This window comes from Sceloporus undulatus, chromosome 2 (assembly GCF_019175285.1).
Source record: "Sceloporus undulatus isolate JIND9_A2432 ecotype Alabama chromosome 2, SceUnd_v1.1, whole genome shotgun sequence".
Lineage (NCBI taxonomy): Eukaryota > Metazoa > Chordata > Lepidosauria > Squamata > Phrynosomatidae > Sceloporus > Sceloporus undulatus.
The window spans coordinates 206,320,289-206,340,134 of NC_056523.1; the positions used below are offsets into that span (position 1 = coordinate 206,320,289).

Here is a 19,846-nt window from a genome sequence, read left to right on the forward strand (position 1 = left end):
CTGAAATTAGAGCCACAGGTATTTATGTAGTTACAGTACATACGTCTCCTACAAATGCTGTTCCGCCTGTGAACAAGACACATGGAGTATTCATCTTGCTTGCTTAAGTAAACAACAGTAAGTTGCTTTTACTTCTGCTATGGCAGCAGCAAGAGGTACATCTGTGTCTCTAAGGAGGTACTGGATCAATAACTCTGCCAACTTAAGGTAACTTTTCATGCATCTCCCAATGTGGACTTTGATCTATGAAATCTTATATCATAATAAATTTAAGCCTTTCCAGTGGCACAAGACCACTGTATCAGAAGAGCCAAGTGATAAATTTTCTAGCCAATGTGTATAATAAGAATTGACATGCATAAAAAATATGGGTAATTGGTTCTAAACTTTAACCCATAAGGAATAGATGACAGCACTTTTTATAGCTCTGTTATAATCACTTCAATTCCCTCTGATCAGATTATATGAGCAATATTTCAGTTAACCCTTCTCTGTTCAGTGCCAGTTTGCTTCATTCAGTACTTGAAGCAGAAAACCAGGGGTTGTGATTAAAACATGATAAAAGACAGAATCTAATGCATTCAGTACTTAGGTTAAGCAAACTAAGAATGGCACTTGGCCTGGTTGCTTCATTTAAGAAATGGATTGCCCACTGTCTTGAAAAACAACTGCCTAATTTTAAACAATCGTAATTTTTGTTTAAAAGATACTATGGCATATGGTGATAAGTCCATATTTACATAATGATCTCTTACACAGTCACCCAAAATGCCAGATAAGATTTCCAGTGTTCCAGTCAGCTAAACATATAAGACCAGCAGAACAAAGGAAACACTAGATAAGCAGATAATTTTGGAATAATCAGGTTTCCATCCACATATTTAAAAGCTGCCAGTTATTCCAAACGTCAGCTAAAATTATTTGCAGGTAAAATGCAAAAATACTCCACAATAAAAGCAAGTAATAGTGACAGAATAGCTGCTCTGGTTATAACATTTTTTTAAAAAAAGGAAAAACTATAATGGGAACTTCATTGTTCTTTAATGTCAGGAGATTAGCTGTAGCACATTGCGTGTTATTTTACTATACCTGCTGAAGCATCTTGCTCTCTTAGATTATATGATAAATTGGGGCCTTTCTTTGCTGCATAGTCTCCAGTTATTTGAAAGTTCGGGTTGAAGAATCCATCTGTGTTTGATATGGTTTTGTAGAAATTTGCACTATGGAAAGATGAACCCGCTGCTTGTAGGAAAGGGTGCTTATCCCCCAATTTCTTCTCAGACTGAAGCTCTGGACTGCAATATGCAATCCCTTCAAATTCTCCTAGAAAATGGTCAGAGCTCTGCTGGAATGGACGACCTTTATTAAAGTCAAGGCACCAAGAATATCTGAAATCCTGAGCAGAGTGTCGCTGCTTCACAGGAGGCTGCTTTTTGATTTCGCATACATTTTTAACATCTTGATGGACAGGATTCTTTGACAAGACTGGAATCTCTAGCTTTTGGCCTCCTGACACCTTTGAAAGAAACATTCTATTTTGCGTGTAATTTTCAAGGTAAGTATTAGTGCCACTTTGACTGTAGCTTAAGTATGGCATGGAGGCTTCACAGCAGATGTGCTTAGGTTCTTCAAGATTGTTCAGTGCAAGTGATGAATGTACTCTTCTTTCTGTTTCCATCTTTTTCAAAAATGGGAGACACTGATGCCTCTCTTCTTTGTATGATATGGCAGGGGCCGTTAAGTTGTTTCTTAATGTTGATTTCAGTGGAGTACAAAACTCATTTTGGTAGTAATCTAGAGAACAGCTTTTGCTTTTCTGTACTTCAGGAGAGAATCCTGAATATTCATTAAAGGGATTACATTCTGGGAAGCTAGACAACAACACCTCTGAATTAAGGAGTTGACAACTGGAGTTGATGGTAGAGTTTGTTTCTCCTTCAGGAGGCATAGGTTGCTTTATGGGTTTTGACTTTGGCAGTGGTTTTAAGTTGTACAGTGATGTGATGTCAGTAAAATGCTGAAATGGAAGAAACAGATTCAAGTCCACACAAATCTAGAATAGTATACAGAAGCCCACACAATACAAGCCCATACAAATCTAGAATAGTACATAGTCAGCTGTGAGAGTTGGACAAAATGACTCTCGGGATCCCTTCCAACTCTAAGCAACACATAGATGAAATACTGCTCTTTGCTATTGTTCTGTTTTGGACAATTTGCTCAAGCAAATGGTAGCTACTGAACAATCTTCTAAGAAACCAGTTATCTACTCCAGTGGTTCTCAAACTTTTGTTCTCACGGTTCTCCCAGTTCCACATTCATCCCTGGTCACTGGCTTTAGCCTCCCTCCAGTAGTGGCTCTGAAGTTAACCAGTAGATATGCTAATCTTGAGTGCATTATAAAATGCCATCAGCATCCCAGAAGGGATTGCTATAGGCCTGCTAACAAAGGGGTAGTAAGCCTAAAACCAAAAATTGTGCTGGTGCTCAACCACTAATGCAGGAGAACCTTCCACCCTGCAACCCTCTGCACCAACACAAAAACAGCTTTGGAGGGTTTTCCAGGCCTCCAGAGCTTTGTCTTTGGGGGTATAGGGTAGGCTTTAAGGGGAAGAGGGATAACCCCTCATTCTGTGGAACCGAATGAGGGGTTATCCCTCTTCCCCTCTAAACGTTGAGGAAATGAGGAATATCTGTGTTACAAGGAACTGGAAATCATTTTCCAAGACATGTATGGAATGGCAAAAATGCTTATGACAGTAAATTGAGTACTCTGCTGTTGCACTAATTACAAGACTTTAAGCAGATACAGAATAATGGGATGTCATGGTGAGTCAGCAGCAGCATTACATTGGTTCTCACCACTCTGGCAAATGCAACACAGCCTCATTAAGGAAAACATTCATATGAAAGCGGGAAAAACAGCCTAGGGACTGGATGGTGGCAGCAATAAACCATGTTACAAAGACATTACAGAGACTGATGTTGTGGCATCGCACAAGTGCTGGGCTGCAGCGATTTTTCAATACCATCCTGACAGGTAATAGCATACAAACTGGGATCCTCACATTGCACAAGGGTAATCTGTGGCCCTTTTGACAGACAACCTTTTACAAATGTCAGAAGGGCCACAGATTACTCTTGTGCAATGGGAGCATGCAGCAACTGTAAACCAGATTTATTCTATTTATTTTGCATTGTAGTTTTGTATAACTACACCAGCGCAAGCCCCTTTCTATGACATTATACCTACACATATTATTAGGATTAAATTATGGGGGGAAATGCAACCTTAAGACTATTCTGGCCGCCTTAGGATTTCAACTGAAAGTTGAATTATTGTTTGGTGCACACAGATATGCATAACTAAGTGCATTAAAGTACACACAGTCAAACTACATATGAGATATGTCAAAATGGCCTGTATATCTGACCTTCAAGACTTTTTCTGGCACCTCTGGCAAAAGTTGCTGAAGCTGGGCAAAAGTTGCCGACAAAAGCCACTCCAGTGAAGAACTTTTCTTTAACATCACTTGAGCCACCAGAGGATGGATGCATGGAAATGTAAGCAAGCATTTCTCTGCCTTGAGGGATAAAATACAATTAGCTTTGTGATATTCTCAAGGTGAACTGCTGCAGGTGATATTTCATTATGTTTTGAAGTAAAAGCTAATTAATTTCCAAGTAACTTTTTTAAGATGACATATTGTTATGAAATGGTCTATTTGCTGTAAAGTAGAGAATTAATGGAACAGCAATAATTATAAATATTTCTTAATGGATTGCAGCCCATGTTTCCAGAAATATCAGTTGTTAGGGAAATTATAGATAAACAGTATATAGGACAGAGGTCCCAAACCTTTTTGATTATGGAAACTTTTCTGATTTTGAGAAAATAGCCTGGTCATAATCACAAAATAGCTGTCAATGGGTGTGGCAAATGAATATTTAGTATTGGCACAGGCCACCCATTTAACAGAATGGCAAAATGGTGAGACTAAAGGATGAGCGAGCCAGTGTTTTGAGTGTTGGACTATGATTCTGAAGACCAGGGTTTGAATCCCCACTTAGCCATGGAAACCCACTGGGTGACCTTGTGCAAATCACAGACTCTAAGCCTCAGAGAAATCCATGATAGATTCACTTTAGGGTTGCCATAAGTTAGAAATGACTTGAAGGAACAATAACAACAAAGGATGAGTGAGTTGTGTAGGCAGAGGTGGGGCCTCAAGTCCCAAACACAAAATTGATTTGGATACTGGAACATAAATGCAATTTCAAAATAATCACTAAACACAACCCTTTCTTATTTACTTACTTATTTATTTATTTTCCCAAAATGTATTTAAAAAGCATTTCCAAATCAATATCCCCCTTAAATAAATGCCTGTTCAATTATTCATCAATAAGCTCATTTCTGCGCTATCAGCCCAGTCCACATTCACTCTGCTTTCTTTCTCTGCTAGCCAATTCACCTGTCACCAATCCCCCCCCCCTTTCTTCTGGATAGGCTCTCTGATAGTGAAATTTCCAGTAACAGATAGAAGGAATGTAGATGTACTACAAAAAGAGACAATGGCCTGTTACAGACTGCCAAAATAAAGCTGCTTCAGGTCTCTTTGGAAGTATGCTATTTAAATGATGCATGGGTCCTAAGAGTCCGGAGGTCATGGCAAAGCTACACTCCATTCCTAAGCACTGGAGTGCAGCTTTGGTGCAGCTTTCCGATTCTTAGGACGCATGCATCATTTAAACAGCATACCTCCAAAGAGACCCAAAGCAGCTTTATTTTGGCAGTCTGTAACAGGCCAATGTCTCAGGAAGAGACGGCACAATCTTATAAGAGCTCCATTTGAAGTGAGTTTTTTCACCACCACCCTTTCAAAAGATAAATTTATCATTATGTAAACGCATTAGATATCTGAACTGTAAACAGGTCGGAGGCTCTTAGCCAACCATGTCGTATGTCAGGCTGTGATCTTTCTTTTCAAATGGGTCAATATATTGTTGAATGGCCATTATAGTTCCAAATGTCATTTAAAAGTTTTAAGCCCAACAGATAGTTAATATTAATGATATCATTATTGTTATACTTTTTTAAAAAGTAACTAGGAAATGATTTAAAGAAAAAGTCTGACTGTTACAAGTGCTGAACTCTTGTACCAAACGCTGTCATCCTGTATACCCCATTGATTCATTCAGTACCAGCAACTGAGCATAAGACAACACATAAACCAAGTGATAATCCTCATTTAGTGAGCTCAAACCCCTGTAACTATAAAAACAACTAAATGTTCCAGTTATACCACAAAATGAGTGGTGTTCTCCTTTACTATGTTGCAACTAGTATAATGTAATTAATCACAAGTAATTATTTATTTTCAACTAGGTACTTCTAATGCTTGGTATCTTCCCTCGTTCCTTTCAAAATCTGCTTGTAGGAAGGTCCACAGCCTATTATGTAAAAGAGTGGGCTGGAGTCCTTCTTGTCCACTTGATCTGCTCATGAGTGTGACAGCTGCTGATGAATAATTTCAACTTTGCTGTAGGCTGTGTACATGCAAATAGTATATCTGCCAGGAATCTGCCAGGGCAAGGGAGGGCAAATCCAACAAAAGACATCTGCTCAATACTTACCAGAGAAAATAGTGGGGTTTGCACTACTTACAGTTTGCATATAACTGCAGTCATGTGCATGTCTATGTGTATGAACACACAAAAAATGCAATAGAACTTCTTAGAGGTTCAGACATTACTTTTAAGATGCAGTTAGTTAGATTTCCAAGCCAGAACCCAGCTGCTATTTTAAAAAGTTACTATTTGTTACCTTAAAGTTTTTTTTAGAATGCCATGAATTGATGGCCTGTGATAATAGACACACCTAATTAGTGAAGCCACATATTGTTGTAACTATAAAAGCAACTAAAACACAGATACTCTTACACCACAAAAGGACTGAAGTTTTTCCTCATATTACAGCTGTAATGTAAATCTAGTTACACTGTAATTGTGGCCAACCCCCCACCCCTCAATAAATTACAAGTTTTTATTTGTAGAAAGTTACTTCTGTGCTCTGGAGCTGTTGATAGTTCAGATGAGTTGTAAACCATTCATTTAAAGTAAACAAACCTCTGATGGTAAGACAGAAAGCCAGGCTTTGTCCAGCCACTCCTGAGGATATTTTTTAGATGTCAACAGAGTGTGATCAGCAATCTGACGAACCAAAAATGCTGTCTCTTCAATTCCTGGTGTAAGAGCCACCTAAAAGATTGTTTCCTTATCAGTTTATAACAAATATGCTATAATATGACTAAACACAATGTAGATGTAGCAAAATATGAAAACAAACAAACACACACACACACACACACACACATATATATGATGAGAAAAATAAAGAGGGGCTAACTATGCAAGTAAACCAGTGGTTCCCAACCTTCCTAATGCCGCGACCCTTTAATACAGTTTCTCATGTTGTGGTGACCCCCAACCATAACATTATTTTCATTGCTACATGCAGATATGTGTTTTACAATGGTCTTAAGTGACCCCTGTGAAAGGGTCATTCGACCCCCAAAGGGGCCCCGACCCATAGGTTGGGAACCACTGAAGTAAACATACCCAACAACAGTAAAAATAATCCTATAGAATAGCAGTGAACTGCTGAAATGTGATGGTAAATTTGCTGACCTCTAGTGGTAATAAAACATTCATGACCTCTGTTCGGACAGAATTATTTTCCTCTCAAGGGAACTTTTTAGTATCCATAGGAAAGAAATACTTTCCAGGATTCTATCATGTAAAATCTGTAAAAATATGTACTTGTAGAAATATGTTGTCTTCTGATATTATATACTGGAAATGTAGTGTGTGGCATGGTGCAATGGTTTGAGTGCTGGACTACTACTCTAGGAGGACAGGGTTTGAATCCCCACTTGGCTATGGAGAAGGCAAGTCACCATTTCTTAGCCTAAGAGGAAAATAATGGTAAAACTACTCTGAATAAATCTTGTCAAGAAAACTTTGTGATAGGTTTTCCTTAGATTCATAAGTAGAAAATGACCTGAAAGCACACAACAACAACAACAACAACATGTAAATTAAGGTAACAAGTATAGTCAGAAGGGTGTAAAAGCTTGCACAACAGATGTGACATTTCGGATGGAGTGATTGTACATATGGATGGTGATTGAGGGTGGGAATGAGAGTAAGAGGCACTGCCCAAATGTACTGATGATAGTGGAAAGGATGAGAGTTACACAGGATTAATGTTTGGATGAAGAATGTTGAGAGAGGAGAAGGTCTAAAGAGACTGAAGCTGTGAGGATTAAGAAGTTAGGACTTAGTTGTGTAGGTCTATAAAAGAAACTGCAACTACAAATATTTATGGGCTGGAGAATAAAGAGTGCAAAAAGGTCCATTAAAAATTAAATTGAATTATTTAACAGGCTCATGCCTCCTGTCTTACCAGCATTACACTAGTGTTAGAACTATTATATAAAGATCAGCTTTACACAGATCCTAAAGGAACTTATTCCATAGTGGCAACAATAGTCCTTGGGAAGAGGGTAGGTGTTGGAGGTGGATAACCACAGATGGCAGTTAGATCAACACCGCTGGATTGTCAGACTCCACTGAATACTGTTATGAGATCTCTCACACCCTTTGAGATCCCCTTATCCAGTTATCTAAATCTAACCTATTTCATAACTTTTGTTATGAATGCACAAAAGCCAAGATCTTTTACTAAGGTGATAGTAGATTATCAACACAAATATCTTTTACCACACACTACCTTCACATCAAAGTCTTCTGACTTCTGGGCAAATGGAACCAAGGCTGCATAAATTAAGGCAAGGTGATGCAGAGTCTTTCCACCCAGACTATACCTAAACAAAACATCATGTTGCTATCCTTATTCAACATCTGGGTTCAGAACTTAAAACAAATACAACACTGAATGTTAAGCAATCGCCACACAAACGTCTATGAAAAAAAACAAATAGCACCAGTTTCTAAATTGATGAAGTCTGGATGAGAATTTTCATCTTATTTTGTTCAAATTGCAGATAAACACTTGGCACAATTTACATATTTCTCCGTGAATTTCAGTGCAAAGAAACTGATTTAAAAAACAAATGAATGTGGAAGAAAGAGTAATGATGATAGATATACTTAACAAGGTGCAGGCTTTCAGTACTTAGCTCTGCTTCCGCACTGCAGAAATAATCCAGTTTGACACCACTTGACTGCCATAAATAAATAATAAATAAATTTTTTATTTTTATACCGCCCTTCCATAGATCAGGGCGGTTGACAGCAAAATATCAAACAACATATACATCAGGGTTACAAACAATTACATACAAACAGAATAAAACCCCCGTTAGCCAGTCCTCTTTGCCACAGAAGAGGAAGGGAGGCCCACTGGACTTTAATCGGGGAATGCAAGCTGAAATAGAAAGGTTTTTAGGTCCTTTCTAAATTGGGCCAGGGAGGTGGCCGAGCGGAGCTCTGTGGGCAGCATGTTCCAAAGGGCTGGGGCGGCAATGGAAAATGTCTTCCTCGCGGTGGAGGTCAACCTAGCCCCTGGCACCTTAAGTAGTTGCTGCCCAGATATTCTGAGGGTGCGGGACGGAATGTACGGGGAGAGGCGGTCCTTCAGGTATCCTGGGCCCAAGCCATTTAGGGCTTTATAGGTCATCACCAACACCTTATATTGTGCCCGGAAGCGAATAGGCAGCCAATGCAGATCTTTAAGCACCGGTGTAATATGGCTGGCCCTGGAAGTTCCAGTGACCAGCCTGGCTGCCATATTCTGTACCATTTGTAGCTTCCGGGTTTGGTATAAGGGTTGCCCCATGTAGAGTGCGTTGCAGAAATCCAATCTCGAGGTTACCAGAGCATGTACTACCGTTTCAAGGTCCCTCTGGGCCAGGTATGGGCGCAGCTGGCGAATAAGTCGAAGCTGATAACAGGTGTTCTTGACCGTCGCATTCACCTGAGCAGTCAGGTGAAGCGACGAGTCAAGAAGCACCCCCAGACTGCGCACAGAGTCCTTCACAGGGAGCGTGACCCCGTTCAGGATAGGTGGAACTACCACCATTCCTGGACTAGGGGAACCTATCACAAGTACCTCCGTTTTCTCTGGATTCAGCTTGAGTCGGTTTTCCCTCATCCAGCCCATTACTGACTCCAGACAGGCCACGAGAGGAGAGACACCATCCCCGGTCACTGCATCAGTCGGAGACATAGAGAAAATTATTTGGGTGTCATCAGCGTATTGATAACCCCGCGCCCCATGTCTCCGGATGATCTCTCCCAGCGGTTTCATGTAAATGTTAAATAGCATGGGAGACAGAATGGCTCCTTGAGGGACCCCAGTTATAAGGGCCCTCTCATCGGAGCACACGTCTCCCAGCTGCACCATCTGGGACCTCCCAGAGAGATAGGACCGGAACCACTGGAGCGCAGTGCCCCCCGATTCCCACCTCTGCCAGGCGTCCCAGAAGGATACCATGGTCTATGGTATCGAAAGCCGCTGAGATGTCCAAGAGCACCAACAGGGACACGCTTCCCCTGTCGATGCTCAGACGGAGATCATCGACCAGGGCGACCATGGCCGTCTCAACCCCGTAACCCGCCCAGAAGCCAGTTTGAAATGGATCCAGATAATCCGTTTCATCCAAGACCGCCTGAAGCTGGATTGCAACCGCCCTCTCGATCACCTTCCCCAAAAATGGCAGCAGCGAAACTGGCCGATAATTGTAGCTTTGTGAGCTACTTTGCCTTCTCTGTCAGAGAGCTCTGGTGCCACAACAAACTACAGAACCCAGGATTCCATAGCACTGAGCCATGATTGTTAGAGTGGTATTAAACTGGCTTATTTCTGCAGTGTGGATGCAGCGTCTGTCTATTCAGCATGTTTGTGATACTGAATTAAAGCTGCTACCTCTTTTGCCTCTCTAAAATGCTCCTCATCTTCAACTGGCAGGCGGGTACATGGTCTTCTCTATACTTAGGAACAGCTTTATCTACTGAATTTGGCAAATGCAGGCTTTTGAAAATTTCATTTGCTTTGTTTCTGAATAAAAACCGACCAAATTAGCAAACCTGCTCATAAATTCGATGGGGAAAAACTGAATGTGGGAGAATACAAAACTGTCAGATTTATCTATTGATATTTAATAGCAGAGAGCCAGTGTGGTGTTGTGGTTTGAGTGATGGAATAGGACTCTTGATGACAAGAGTTCAAATCCCCTGCTTGGCCATGGAAATCCACTGGTGGGCCTTGAGCAAGTCACACACTCTCAGCTTCAGAAGACAATAATGACAACCCCCTAAACAAATCTTGCCAAGAAACTTCAGTGATAGGTTTGTCTTAAGGATGCCATAGTTTGGCAATGACTTGAAGGCATACAACAATAATTTAATAGCAATTTGTCTAATTTGAATAAACTCAGGCCTAAAACATGAGTAGCAAGGACCTGGTTTTTTCATTGTTAGGTAGGGAGCTGCCCTGAAAATATATGGTCTTGTATAAAATATTAATGAAACAAGAATTTCAAAATAAATCCTTATTGGCTACAAGTTATCCCAAAGCCTTTGCATTTATATGCCAGAGCTGAATACAATACGACATCTGGATATATATGTGAGTCTATATTTATCATCAGCAATGGTCTGCGGACAGAGATGAATTTACTCTGAAGGATCCAAAGCACTTTTTAAATATTTAGGGTAATAGTAAGTACAACAATTAGATTGACAGTCAGCAATTTTGTAGTGATAGAGGTTAAGAGTGCTGTATATGGGACACAGAATGACAAACCAAGGCAGAAGACTAGAATGTAAGAAGCCTTAATAAGTTAAAGATTTATTGTATAAAATATTAATGAAATAAGAATTTAAAAATAAATTCTTACTGCTTACAGTTTATCCCAAAGCCTTTGCATTTATTTGCCCAGAGCACTGGAAGGCTAGGCCAAATTAATCTTGAATTATACAGAACAAGTGCATCTCAAATTAGCTGATATGGGGGACTATAATCCCCCCCACAACATGTCAGGGACTGGTATCACATTTGTGCCTATTGGCTACAAATGTTATTTCCCCCTAGAAATTCACCTGGGATCAACAGCCAATAGTTTGGGGATGAGTGCCAGTCCACATACCACCACTTTAAGTAGAAATTGTGTAAGATACTGCTTCGTGCATTTCCTTTCATCTAAACAACTTAAAAGAGCCAAATGGGAGGTGAGCCTAGATATAACCCTTTAGATATTTTTGTATGGCAACTTCCAGCACCCGTCACAACTACGCTTACTCAATCTGGCAGGCCATAAATGCTCATTTTTTGGGCCACATTATTTGTTAAAATGAAAGTTGAAAATTAAGGAAAGGGGTCCAATACAGCATTCCAATAGTCTCAAAAATTCCAATGTCCACTTAAAAAAAGAAGAAGTTGTTTTTGCTTCTAAATATCATGAGTCAGGATCAGCCAAATGTTTTGAACTTACTGAAAATTCAGTCTTTCTCTGGAGTATAAAAGAATCCAACAGGAACTATACTGGAGGGATAGCACCATCAGTCTTAATACAATATTATCAGATGACTTTTCATAACTGAGTTCTTCCACATTCTACAATGAAAACAGGCATAAATTAAGAGTATATGGGACATAGCATGACAAACCAAGGCAGAATGTGAATAGCCTTAATGAGTTAAAGATTTATTGTATAAAATATTAATGAAACAATAATTTGAAAATAAATTCTTATCACTTACAAGTTATCCCAAAGCCTATTTGTCAGAGCTGAATACAATACAATATAACATCTGGATGGATATGCGAGTTTATATCTATCATCAACAGTGGTCTGAGGACAAAGATGAATTTACTCTTAAATACTCTACCCTACTGTTTCTCTTTTAATAAACCTGCTAATTCAATTAAGATATGTCTACCCAATCACAGGAGGAATATTTTAAAAATTGCAAATTTTCACATTCAATTCATGATTAAGAGTGCCTTTACATATTTACCCCATAGAAAAAAATGGTTTAAAATTGTCAACTCCCATTAGATCTTTTACATATGGAGACTCTTTTAGGGGAAGAGTATATATTGAACAAAAACACTGCATATGTATATATTCTGCCACTTTTTGCATTTGTATTTTAACACACTCACAGAGACAGACAAATGCAAATGCAAAAAATCAAAAATTTTCATTCTTGTAAGAATAAAATAAAAAATGTACATCTTTAAACCACAGGAAAATTAGTGAATAAATTTCAGCTGTTCAAAATGTCACTATAAATCCCTTAAATCAGGAATGGGGAATTGCCAGCCTGTGGAGTGGATGCAGTTTGTGAAAGATTCCTCATCCATCCTGCAAACTTTTGCTTTAATGATAACCAGATATTTAAAGGTATTTAAATACCCTGAACAGAGTGGAGACCCTAAAGCTGTTGCATGGAAGTGAGCTGTGCTTTTTTAGACTGCTATAGTGGGGTTTATTCCTGAGGAGCCATGCAATATTGATCAGTAGTTGCTAGAAATATAGCCAAATCTATAAGAATAATATGATCATTCTCCCTTTGCTTTGGTACTGTCTACACTGATCTTCACCCCCTCCTTGTTCCCTTAGTCATAGTCAGTGATAGAATGCAGCTTCCCAAATCCTTCCCAAACTCAGCTCCCCGCCCTCTCTCACAATCTGCAAACAACTCATGAAATAGTACAGCTGTACAGAAAATGTAGTTTGAAAAACAAACCCTCCAATACCTTTGTTTGTATATTAATATTTGTTGAAATCCAGCATCACACATCTGTGGGCATGAGAGGACAACAGTGATGTCTAGATATATACAAGAGCAGAATATTCCATAGTAATATTGTTTTTACCTGCATAACAAGGGCAGTACATTCATCTATGGTCATCACAACATAGCGCTCTGTACTTCCAAAGAACTGTAATGCCTCACAGCAGCTTCGTTCAATAAATGTAATGTTGTACCTAGATAGAGTAGTCCCTATTAGCAGGCCAACCACAGCCTTGCAACAGTCCAACAAAACATATTAACATGGAGTTGTTCATACATCCCAGTTTTATTCTCAACGTGATCTTCCCTTGCCTATATTGAACCCTTTATGTTGAGCTCCAGGTAGACTCCTGTCCAATATTCTGCACTCCTTACTTGTGCCTGGTCTGTCTCCTAAAAGAAAGCTAGGGCGTGCCCTTATAACAGTGTGCACAGAAGATACCATAGCTACTTTTAAACAGACAATGACACAGCAATGCTGGTCCAAATATGCCACAAGAAATCATTCCTTATACAAGGAAGGATTGCTGCCAGAGCAGTGGCATTAAGAAGGTACTTCTAGCAATAACAGGGGAATACAATGATGTGATAGCAACCTGTTCTACAGCTTCCCCACTTACTTGGATTCCAGTAACTGCAGGATTTCTGGGGTGTTGATGAGTCCCTCAGATGTCAGAAAAACATAGGGGATTGGCACATTGGAAAGGACACCCCCCAAATTATCTGGGAAACCCTCATCTGAAGATAAAAAATAGAAACACTTTACAAATGTGTACTATTATCACAATTACCTAAAAATTTACCTCGACTTAATCTGGGATACCCTATGTATCTGCTACTGTGGCAGTGGCCACTCTACTCTGGATTTTATGGCTACCCCCCCCCACACACACACACACAGTTGCTGTGAGTTGAATGGGGGGAGCTCAGCTGATGCCAAACTAGGCAGCACCAACACTGTTCCCATTCAGCTCAGACCAGCTTGCAGGAAGGGTGGCAAGAAAATTTCAGAGTGTATTGGTATCAATGCTGGGGCTTGTACAAGAACATAGAAGTGGCAGTTCTTATCCAAAAAAAGCAGATTAAATAACAATAGTTTTCATCATACAACTGGGCAATTATTTTGGTAATTTTTTGATTTTCAGTGAGTAGGTAATCCTTTGCTATAACTGATGGCACTTCTAGGTTCAGATTTTGCCCTGGTTTTAGCTGTGCAAGAAAACAACCAGGACTGCACTCAGAAATGCTAGCCGTGAGAACTACATGGACTTATTCACTGTTCTTGACAGTTACCTGGGCCCCAGTGACACAAACTGTTACATGCCATCCTTATCAGGGAAGTTCTTAAACTCCACAGTTGTTAGATGACTGGATCAGAGAACAAGAATAGTGTGCCTTTACCTTCATTTTTGCACGGCTATAAAATAAAACAAGTCTAACTAGCTGATCACTTTTTTTATTAGCTTCTTTTCTATTACAGAATTGGCTATATGTAACCATTGAAAAAGAAGTCAGCACACTTTTTATGGAGCAAGCCCAAGAATTCTAATCTGAGTTTCCATCCATTTTGTATTTTAAATATTGACCTACCAATTCCAGCTGCTTCTGGGAGAGCTGTTTTGAAAGTTATATAAGAAATGTTCAATTTTTTGCAAAGATCCACCCAACAGGAATTTTCTGAATAGTTATACTCCACCATTAGTGAAAAATGAGTCCAGGGAAAATCAGGTCCAATATGCTGATTACGTACAACAACACAAGAATATCTTTGTAAACTAAAAATAAAACATCAAGAAATGTTTTTTAATATAGCTATTTTCAATTATGTTCTATACTTTTCTAAAAGAACTTCTATTTGTCAGTAAACAATAAACTGTACCCACCTACTTATGACATTTTTGCTCTCTAACAAAGTTCCTCTTTTCTCTGTAAGCAAATACCCAGTTTTCAAGCCTGTTTAAAGACAGAGATAAATTGTTAAAATTCTGCAACTCTTGAGACTAGCTCCTGCCAATGACTAATATTTGAGAAAACTTGTCAATTTACATTAAATGAGAGAGCATAAAAGGGTAATATCTTATTTTTTTTATAAATTGTGAAATTCTCTCTCTTCTTTACATTTTGAAACTAAAATTATAAGTAAACTTCTTATCACTTTATACTGTGTAATGCTTTTTATTAAAGTTTCTTGTTGCTATGACTGTTTGCTGGATATTATTTTCTATAACAGATTATTATTTAATGCTTAGTGCATGTTTCTGCAATAACCTCTTCCATGGTTTTGATTTAGGGGAAGGCCACTGTAAGACCTTTATTAAAAAAGCCCTCCCTTGACTCCCTGATGCACAATAATTATCGGCCTGTATCGTTGTTGCCATTTTTGGGGAAGGTGATCGAGAGGGCGGTTGCGATCCAGCTCCAATCGATCCTGGATGAAACGGATTATCTAGACCCATTTCAAACCGGCTTTCGGGCAGGCTACGGGGTTGAGACTGCCATGGTCGCCTTGGTCGATGACCTCCGTCTGGGCATTGACAGGGGAAGCGTATCCCTGTTGGTGCTCTTAGACATCTCAGCGGCTTTCGATACCATAGACCATGGTATCCTTCTGGAGCGCCTGGCAGAGGTGGGAGTCGGGGGCACTGCACTCCAGTGGTTCCGATCCTACCTCTCTGGGAGGTTCCAGATGGTGCAGCTGGGAGACGTGTGCTCCGACAAGAGACCCCTAACATCTGGGGTCCCTCAAGGAGCAATTCTGTCTCCCATGCTTTTTAACATTTACATGAAACCGCTGGGAGAGATCATCCGGAGACATGGGGCGCGGGGTTATCAGTATGCTGATGACACCCAAATAATTTTCTCTATGTCTCCGACTGATGCAGTGACTGGGGATGGCATCTCTCCTCTCGTGGCCTGTCTGGAGTCGGTAATGGGCTGGATGAGGGAAAACAGACTCAGCTTGAATCCAGAGAAAACGGAAGTACTCGTGATAGGTTCTCCTGGCCCAGGGATGGTGGTGGTTCCACCTGTCCTGAATGGGATCACACTTCCCGTGAAGGACTCTGTACGCAGTCTGGGGGTGCTCCTTGACTCGTCGCTCCACCTCACATCTCAGGTGGATGCGACGGTCAGGAGCACCTGTTATCAGCTTCGGCTGATACGCCAGCTGCGTCCCTACCTGAGCCGGGGGGACCTAGAAACAGTGGTACACGCTCTGGTAACCTCTCGGTTGGATTTCTGCAATGCGCTCTACATGGGGCAACCCTTGTACCATACCTGGAAGCTGAAATTAGTGCAAAATATGGCAGCAAGACTGGTCACTAACATACCTAGGACCAGTCATATAACACCGGTCTTAAAAGACCTACATTGGCTGCCTATTCGCTTCCGGGCGCAATACAAGGTGTTGGTTATAACCTATAAAGCCCTAAATGGCTTGGGCCCAGAGTACTTAAAGGACCGCCTCTCTCCGTACAATCCGCCCCGCACACTCAGATCCACCGGGCAGCATCTGTTAAGAGTTCCAGAGGCTAGATTAGTTAATACCACCAGAAGGGCCTTTTCCACCTCGGCCCCTACCCTCTGGAACTCGCTGCCCATTGAGCTCCGTTCAGCAACCTCCCTGGCCCAATTTAAGAAGGGGCTGAAAACGTTCTTCTTCAAGCAGGCTTACCCCTGACTCTTTGCCCTAAGAGCCCCCTCTCCCCCCCTCTGTTAGTAGCTTGTGATTTGGCACAAGTTCTTTTATTGTTTTAATTGCACTGCTTTTAATCTGTATTGGATGTATGTATTATTGTTGTTAACCGCCCTGATGTTTCGAAGGGAGGTATATAAATAAAGTTTTATTATTATATTATTATTATTTCCTGGCTTAGGTCCAGACTATCTGAAAGATCTTATCTCCCCATATGAACCTGCCAGAGTCCTAAGATCTATGGGGGAATAATAATAATAATAATAATAATAATAAAAACTTTATTTGTATACCGCCCTTCTAAAAACCAGGGCGGTGAACAACAATTCAGAACAATATAACATCAGGTCATACAAAACATTAAAACAGATTAATAAAAATAATAAAATGTCCATGCCGGCAAGACAGTGCTGACAAGGGGAGGGGGGGAGAGTAACTGGTCAGGGGTAAGCTTGTTCAAATAAGTGGGTCTTTAGCCCCTTCCTAAATTGTGCTAGGGAGGTGGCTGAGCGGAGCTCGAAGGGCAGCGCGTTCCAGAGGTTGGGGGCAGAGATGGAGAAAGCCCTCCTGGTGGTAGAACTATATTTCGCCTCTGGAACGGTTAACAATAGCTGCCCTGATGATCTGAGTGTGCGGGGCGGATTGTACGGAGAGAGGCGGTCCTCCAGGCTTGGTACCACCATCATCATAGGCTCACTTGCTGAGGACACAAGAGAGAGCCTTGTCAGTGGCTGCTCACACTCTCTGGAACCCCTTCCACGGGAGGCTGGGCTGGCCCCTTCCTTGCTCTTCTTTCACTGGCAAGCAAAGACATTTTTAATCAAGCAGGCTTTTAACATATAATTGTATTGGGGATGCTTTTATACGGGGTGTGTGCTTTAGAGATGTTTTCTTAAACTTTTGTATGTTCTTATGTCATTTTTAGCTAGTTGGTTTAAATTTGTTTTTAAAAAATTATTGTAAAATCTTTTAAACAATTTTATCTGTGCAAGCCTCCTTGGATCTATTTCTGGGAGAAAGGCAGCATAGAAAAGAAATAAAATAAAGTAAAAAAATAAAATAAGTTTTCAAACAATCTAATCCTATGCATATTTACTTAAGCTCTACTGAGTTCCCTGGGGCTTAATCACAAGTATGCTTGTCCAGGGCTAAGATTTCATTTCAGCCTTAAAAGTTGGTGGCATTGGTATACCCTACAAGGTTGGTTGTGGGTGGAAAAATTTGTAAGAATAGAACCAGCAAGGGACACAAATGTATCTGAGTCTGAATTCTTCAGCTGGCTAAAACAAGGATCTTTTGAAACTCTTAAGTCCATGTGGCGAACCTATGGCATGCATGCCAGACATGTCACATGAAGCCATTTTTTTGTGGCATGTGGAAGGCATGTACCTGTTCCTTCTCTTCCCGGCCATCCTGGGCCTTCAGCTGCCTCCAGGGAGGCAGCTGAAGGCCTGGGAGGGTGTGTGAGGAGGAGGAGGAGGAGGAGGAGGAGGAACAGGAGCATGCCTGTTCCTCCTCTTTCTGAGCCTTCAGCTGCCTGTGGAGAGGCAGCTGAAGGCCTGGGAGGGTGGGGGAAAGAAGTCCCACTCTCAGAAGGTGGAAGTCCCATCCCCCCCCCCAGAAGTCCTGCCCCTGGCACCGAGTAATACCCGGTGCTGGAATGCCTTTTAGTTTGAGCATTTGGTTCCTAAAAGGTTTGCCATCACTGCCTTAATTGATCCTGTTTGAGGGGATGGGACAAGGCTCCTACTGAACTGATGCTAATCTTTTTCACTGTCCATAGTGAAAATGGCCACTGTGAGAACAGAATCCAGGGTGAGGCAGCCATTTCATCTAATCCACTACAGCAATTCTCATATAGTCTAGAATTTGGCTCAATGTATGTGTGTTAGTAAATATAATCATAGCACAAAATCACTATAAGCTTCCACTCCAGGAACCTCCCAGGAAAAAGGAAACAGGCATAGAAATTTTTACTACTGAAATGGATGGGGGCAGCTTCCAGACACTCTGGAGGTGTGGCATTTACAAGACACATGGCCCCAGAGAACCCAGAAGCCACCTTGGGACTGCCTAAGGCGGTTCAAAACCAGCCCCAGAAAGAGCAGATCTTTCTCACTCCTTTTGGGACTGCGGCAGGAGGTGCCCTCGGGGCCGGAAGTGGCTTCACCATGACCCCAGGGTGATTGGACCGGAAGTGGCTTCTGGACACTCCTTCCTGCCCGTCTATTTCGCCCCTTAGAGAAGTTGGCGAAAATGTAATGATTTGGAATTCTGATTCAAGACAGGAATATGCAGGCAAACATAAGACTACAGTAGGTTCTTGGCATCTGCTGTGGTTTGGCTCCAGAACGCTCCAGAGATACCAAAATCTGTGGATGCTCAAGTCCCATTATATACAATGGTATAGTAAAATGGTGTCCTTTGTATAAAATGGCAAAGTTAAGCTTTGCTTTTTGGAATTTGTGTGTCTGTATTTTCAAGCTGTGGATGGCTGAATTTATGGGTGCAGTATCTGTGGATAGGGAGGGAAGACTGACGGTCAGAAGTGCTTGCTATCAATTTCGGTTGATATGCCAACTGCAACCCTACCTGGGCCAAAGGGACCTTGAAACGGTGGTACATGCTCTGGTAACCTCTCGCTTGGATTTCTATAATGCGCTCTACATGGGGCAACCCTTGTACCAAGCCTGGAAGCTTCAGTTAGTACAAAATATGGCGGCCAGATTGGTCACCGGTGCATCCAGGTTTGACCATATAACACCTATTCTGAAAGATCTGCACTGGCTGCTTATTCACTTCCAAGCACAATACAAGGTGTTGGTTATTACCTATAAAGCCCTACATGGCTTGGGCCCGAGTTACTTGAGGGACCGCATCTCCCCATATAATCCGCCCTGCACACTCAGAACAACCGGGAAGAACTTGCTAGAAATTCCATCATCTAAATATGCTACTACATCCCAGAGGGCCTTCTCAGTAGCGGCCCCACAAATCTGGAACAGTCTTCCTTCTGTCTTATCACCCCTGGAAACATTTAAAAAGAGGCTAAAAACCTTCCTCTTCTGTCAAGCCTTCCCCCTGGAAAATGAAGTCGTGTACTCTGATCCCACTGACTCTCTACCTCACCCTATTGATTGATGGAATGATTGTTTTTAGATTGTATATTGTATTTAGTGCTCTTGGTTTTATCTGTTTTATGATGTGTTTTGTAATTGGTTTTAAACTCTATGTAAACTGCTTTGATCTTTTTGGAAAAGCAGTATATAAATAAAATTTATTATTATTATTATTATTATTATTATTATTATTATCATTTTCAAA

General features: G+C 40.9%; 1 protein-coding gene across 1 annotated transcript in view; it reads right to left on the minus strand.

Annotated features, from left to right (window-relative positions):
- The window catches only part of SHOC1 (shortage in chiasmata 1), a 55,195-nt gene that overhangs the window by 1,411 nt on the left and 33,938 nt on the right, over positions 1–19,846 (minus strand). Inside the window, exons 16-24 of the mRNA XM_042447673.1 lie at positions 14,712–14,781; positions 14,419–14,603; positions 13,449–13,566; positions 12,911–13,022; positions 11,520–11,641; positions 7,796–7,889; positions 6,130–6,261; positions 3,435–3,584; positions 1,090–2,017 (exon numbers count right to left, since the gene is read on the minus strand). Of these exons, the coding sequence (XP_042303607.1) occupies positions 1,090–2,017; positions 3,435–3,584; positions 6,130–6,261; positions 7,796–7,889; positions 11,520–11,641; positions 12,911–13,022; positions 13,449–13,566; positions 14,419–14,603; positions 14,712–14,781 (1,911 nt within the window). The remainder of the gene's footprint in view (positions 1–1,089; positions 2,018–3,434; positions 3,585–6,129; positions 6,262–7,795; positions 7,890–11,519; positions 11,642–12,910; positions 13,023–13,448; positions 13,567–14,418; positions 14,604–14,711; positions 14,782–19,846) is intronic.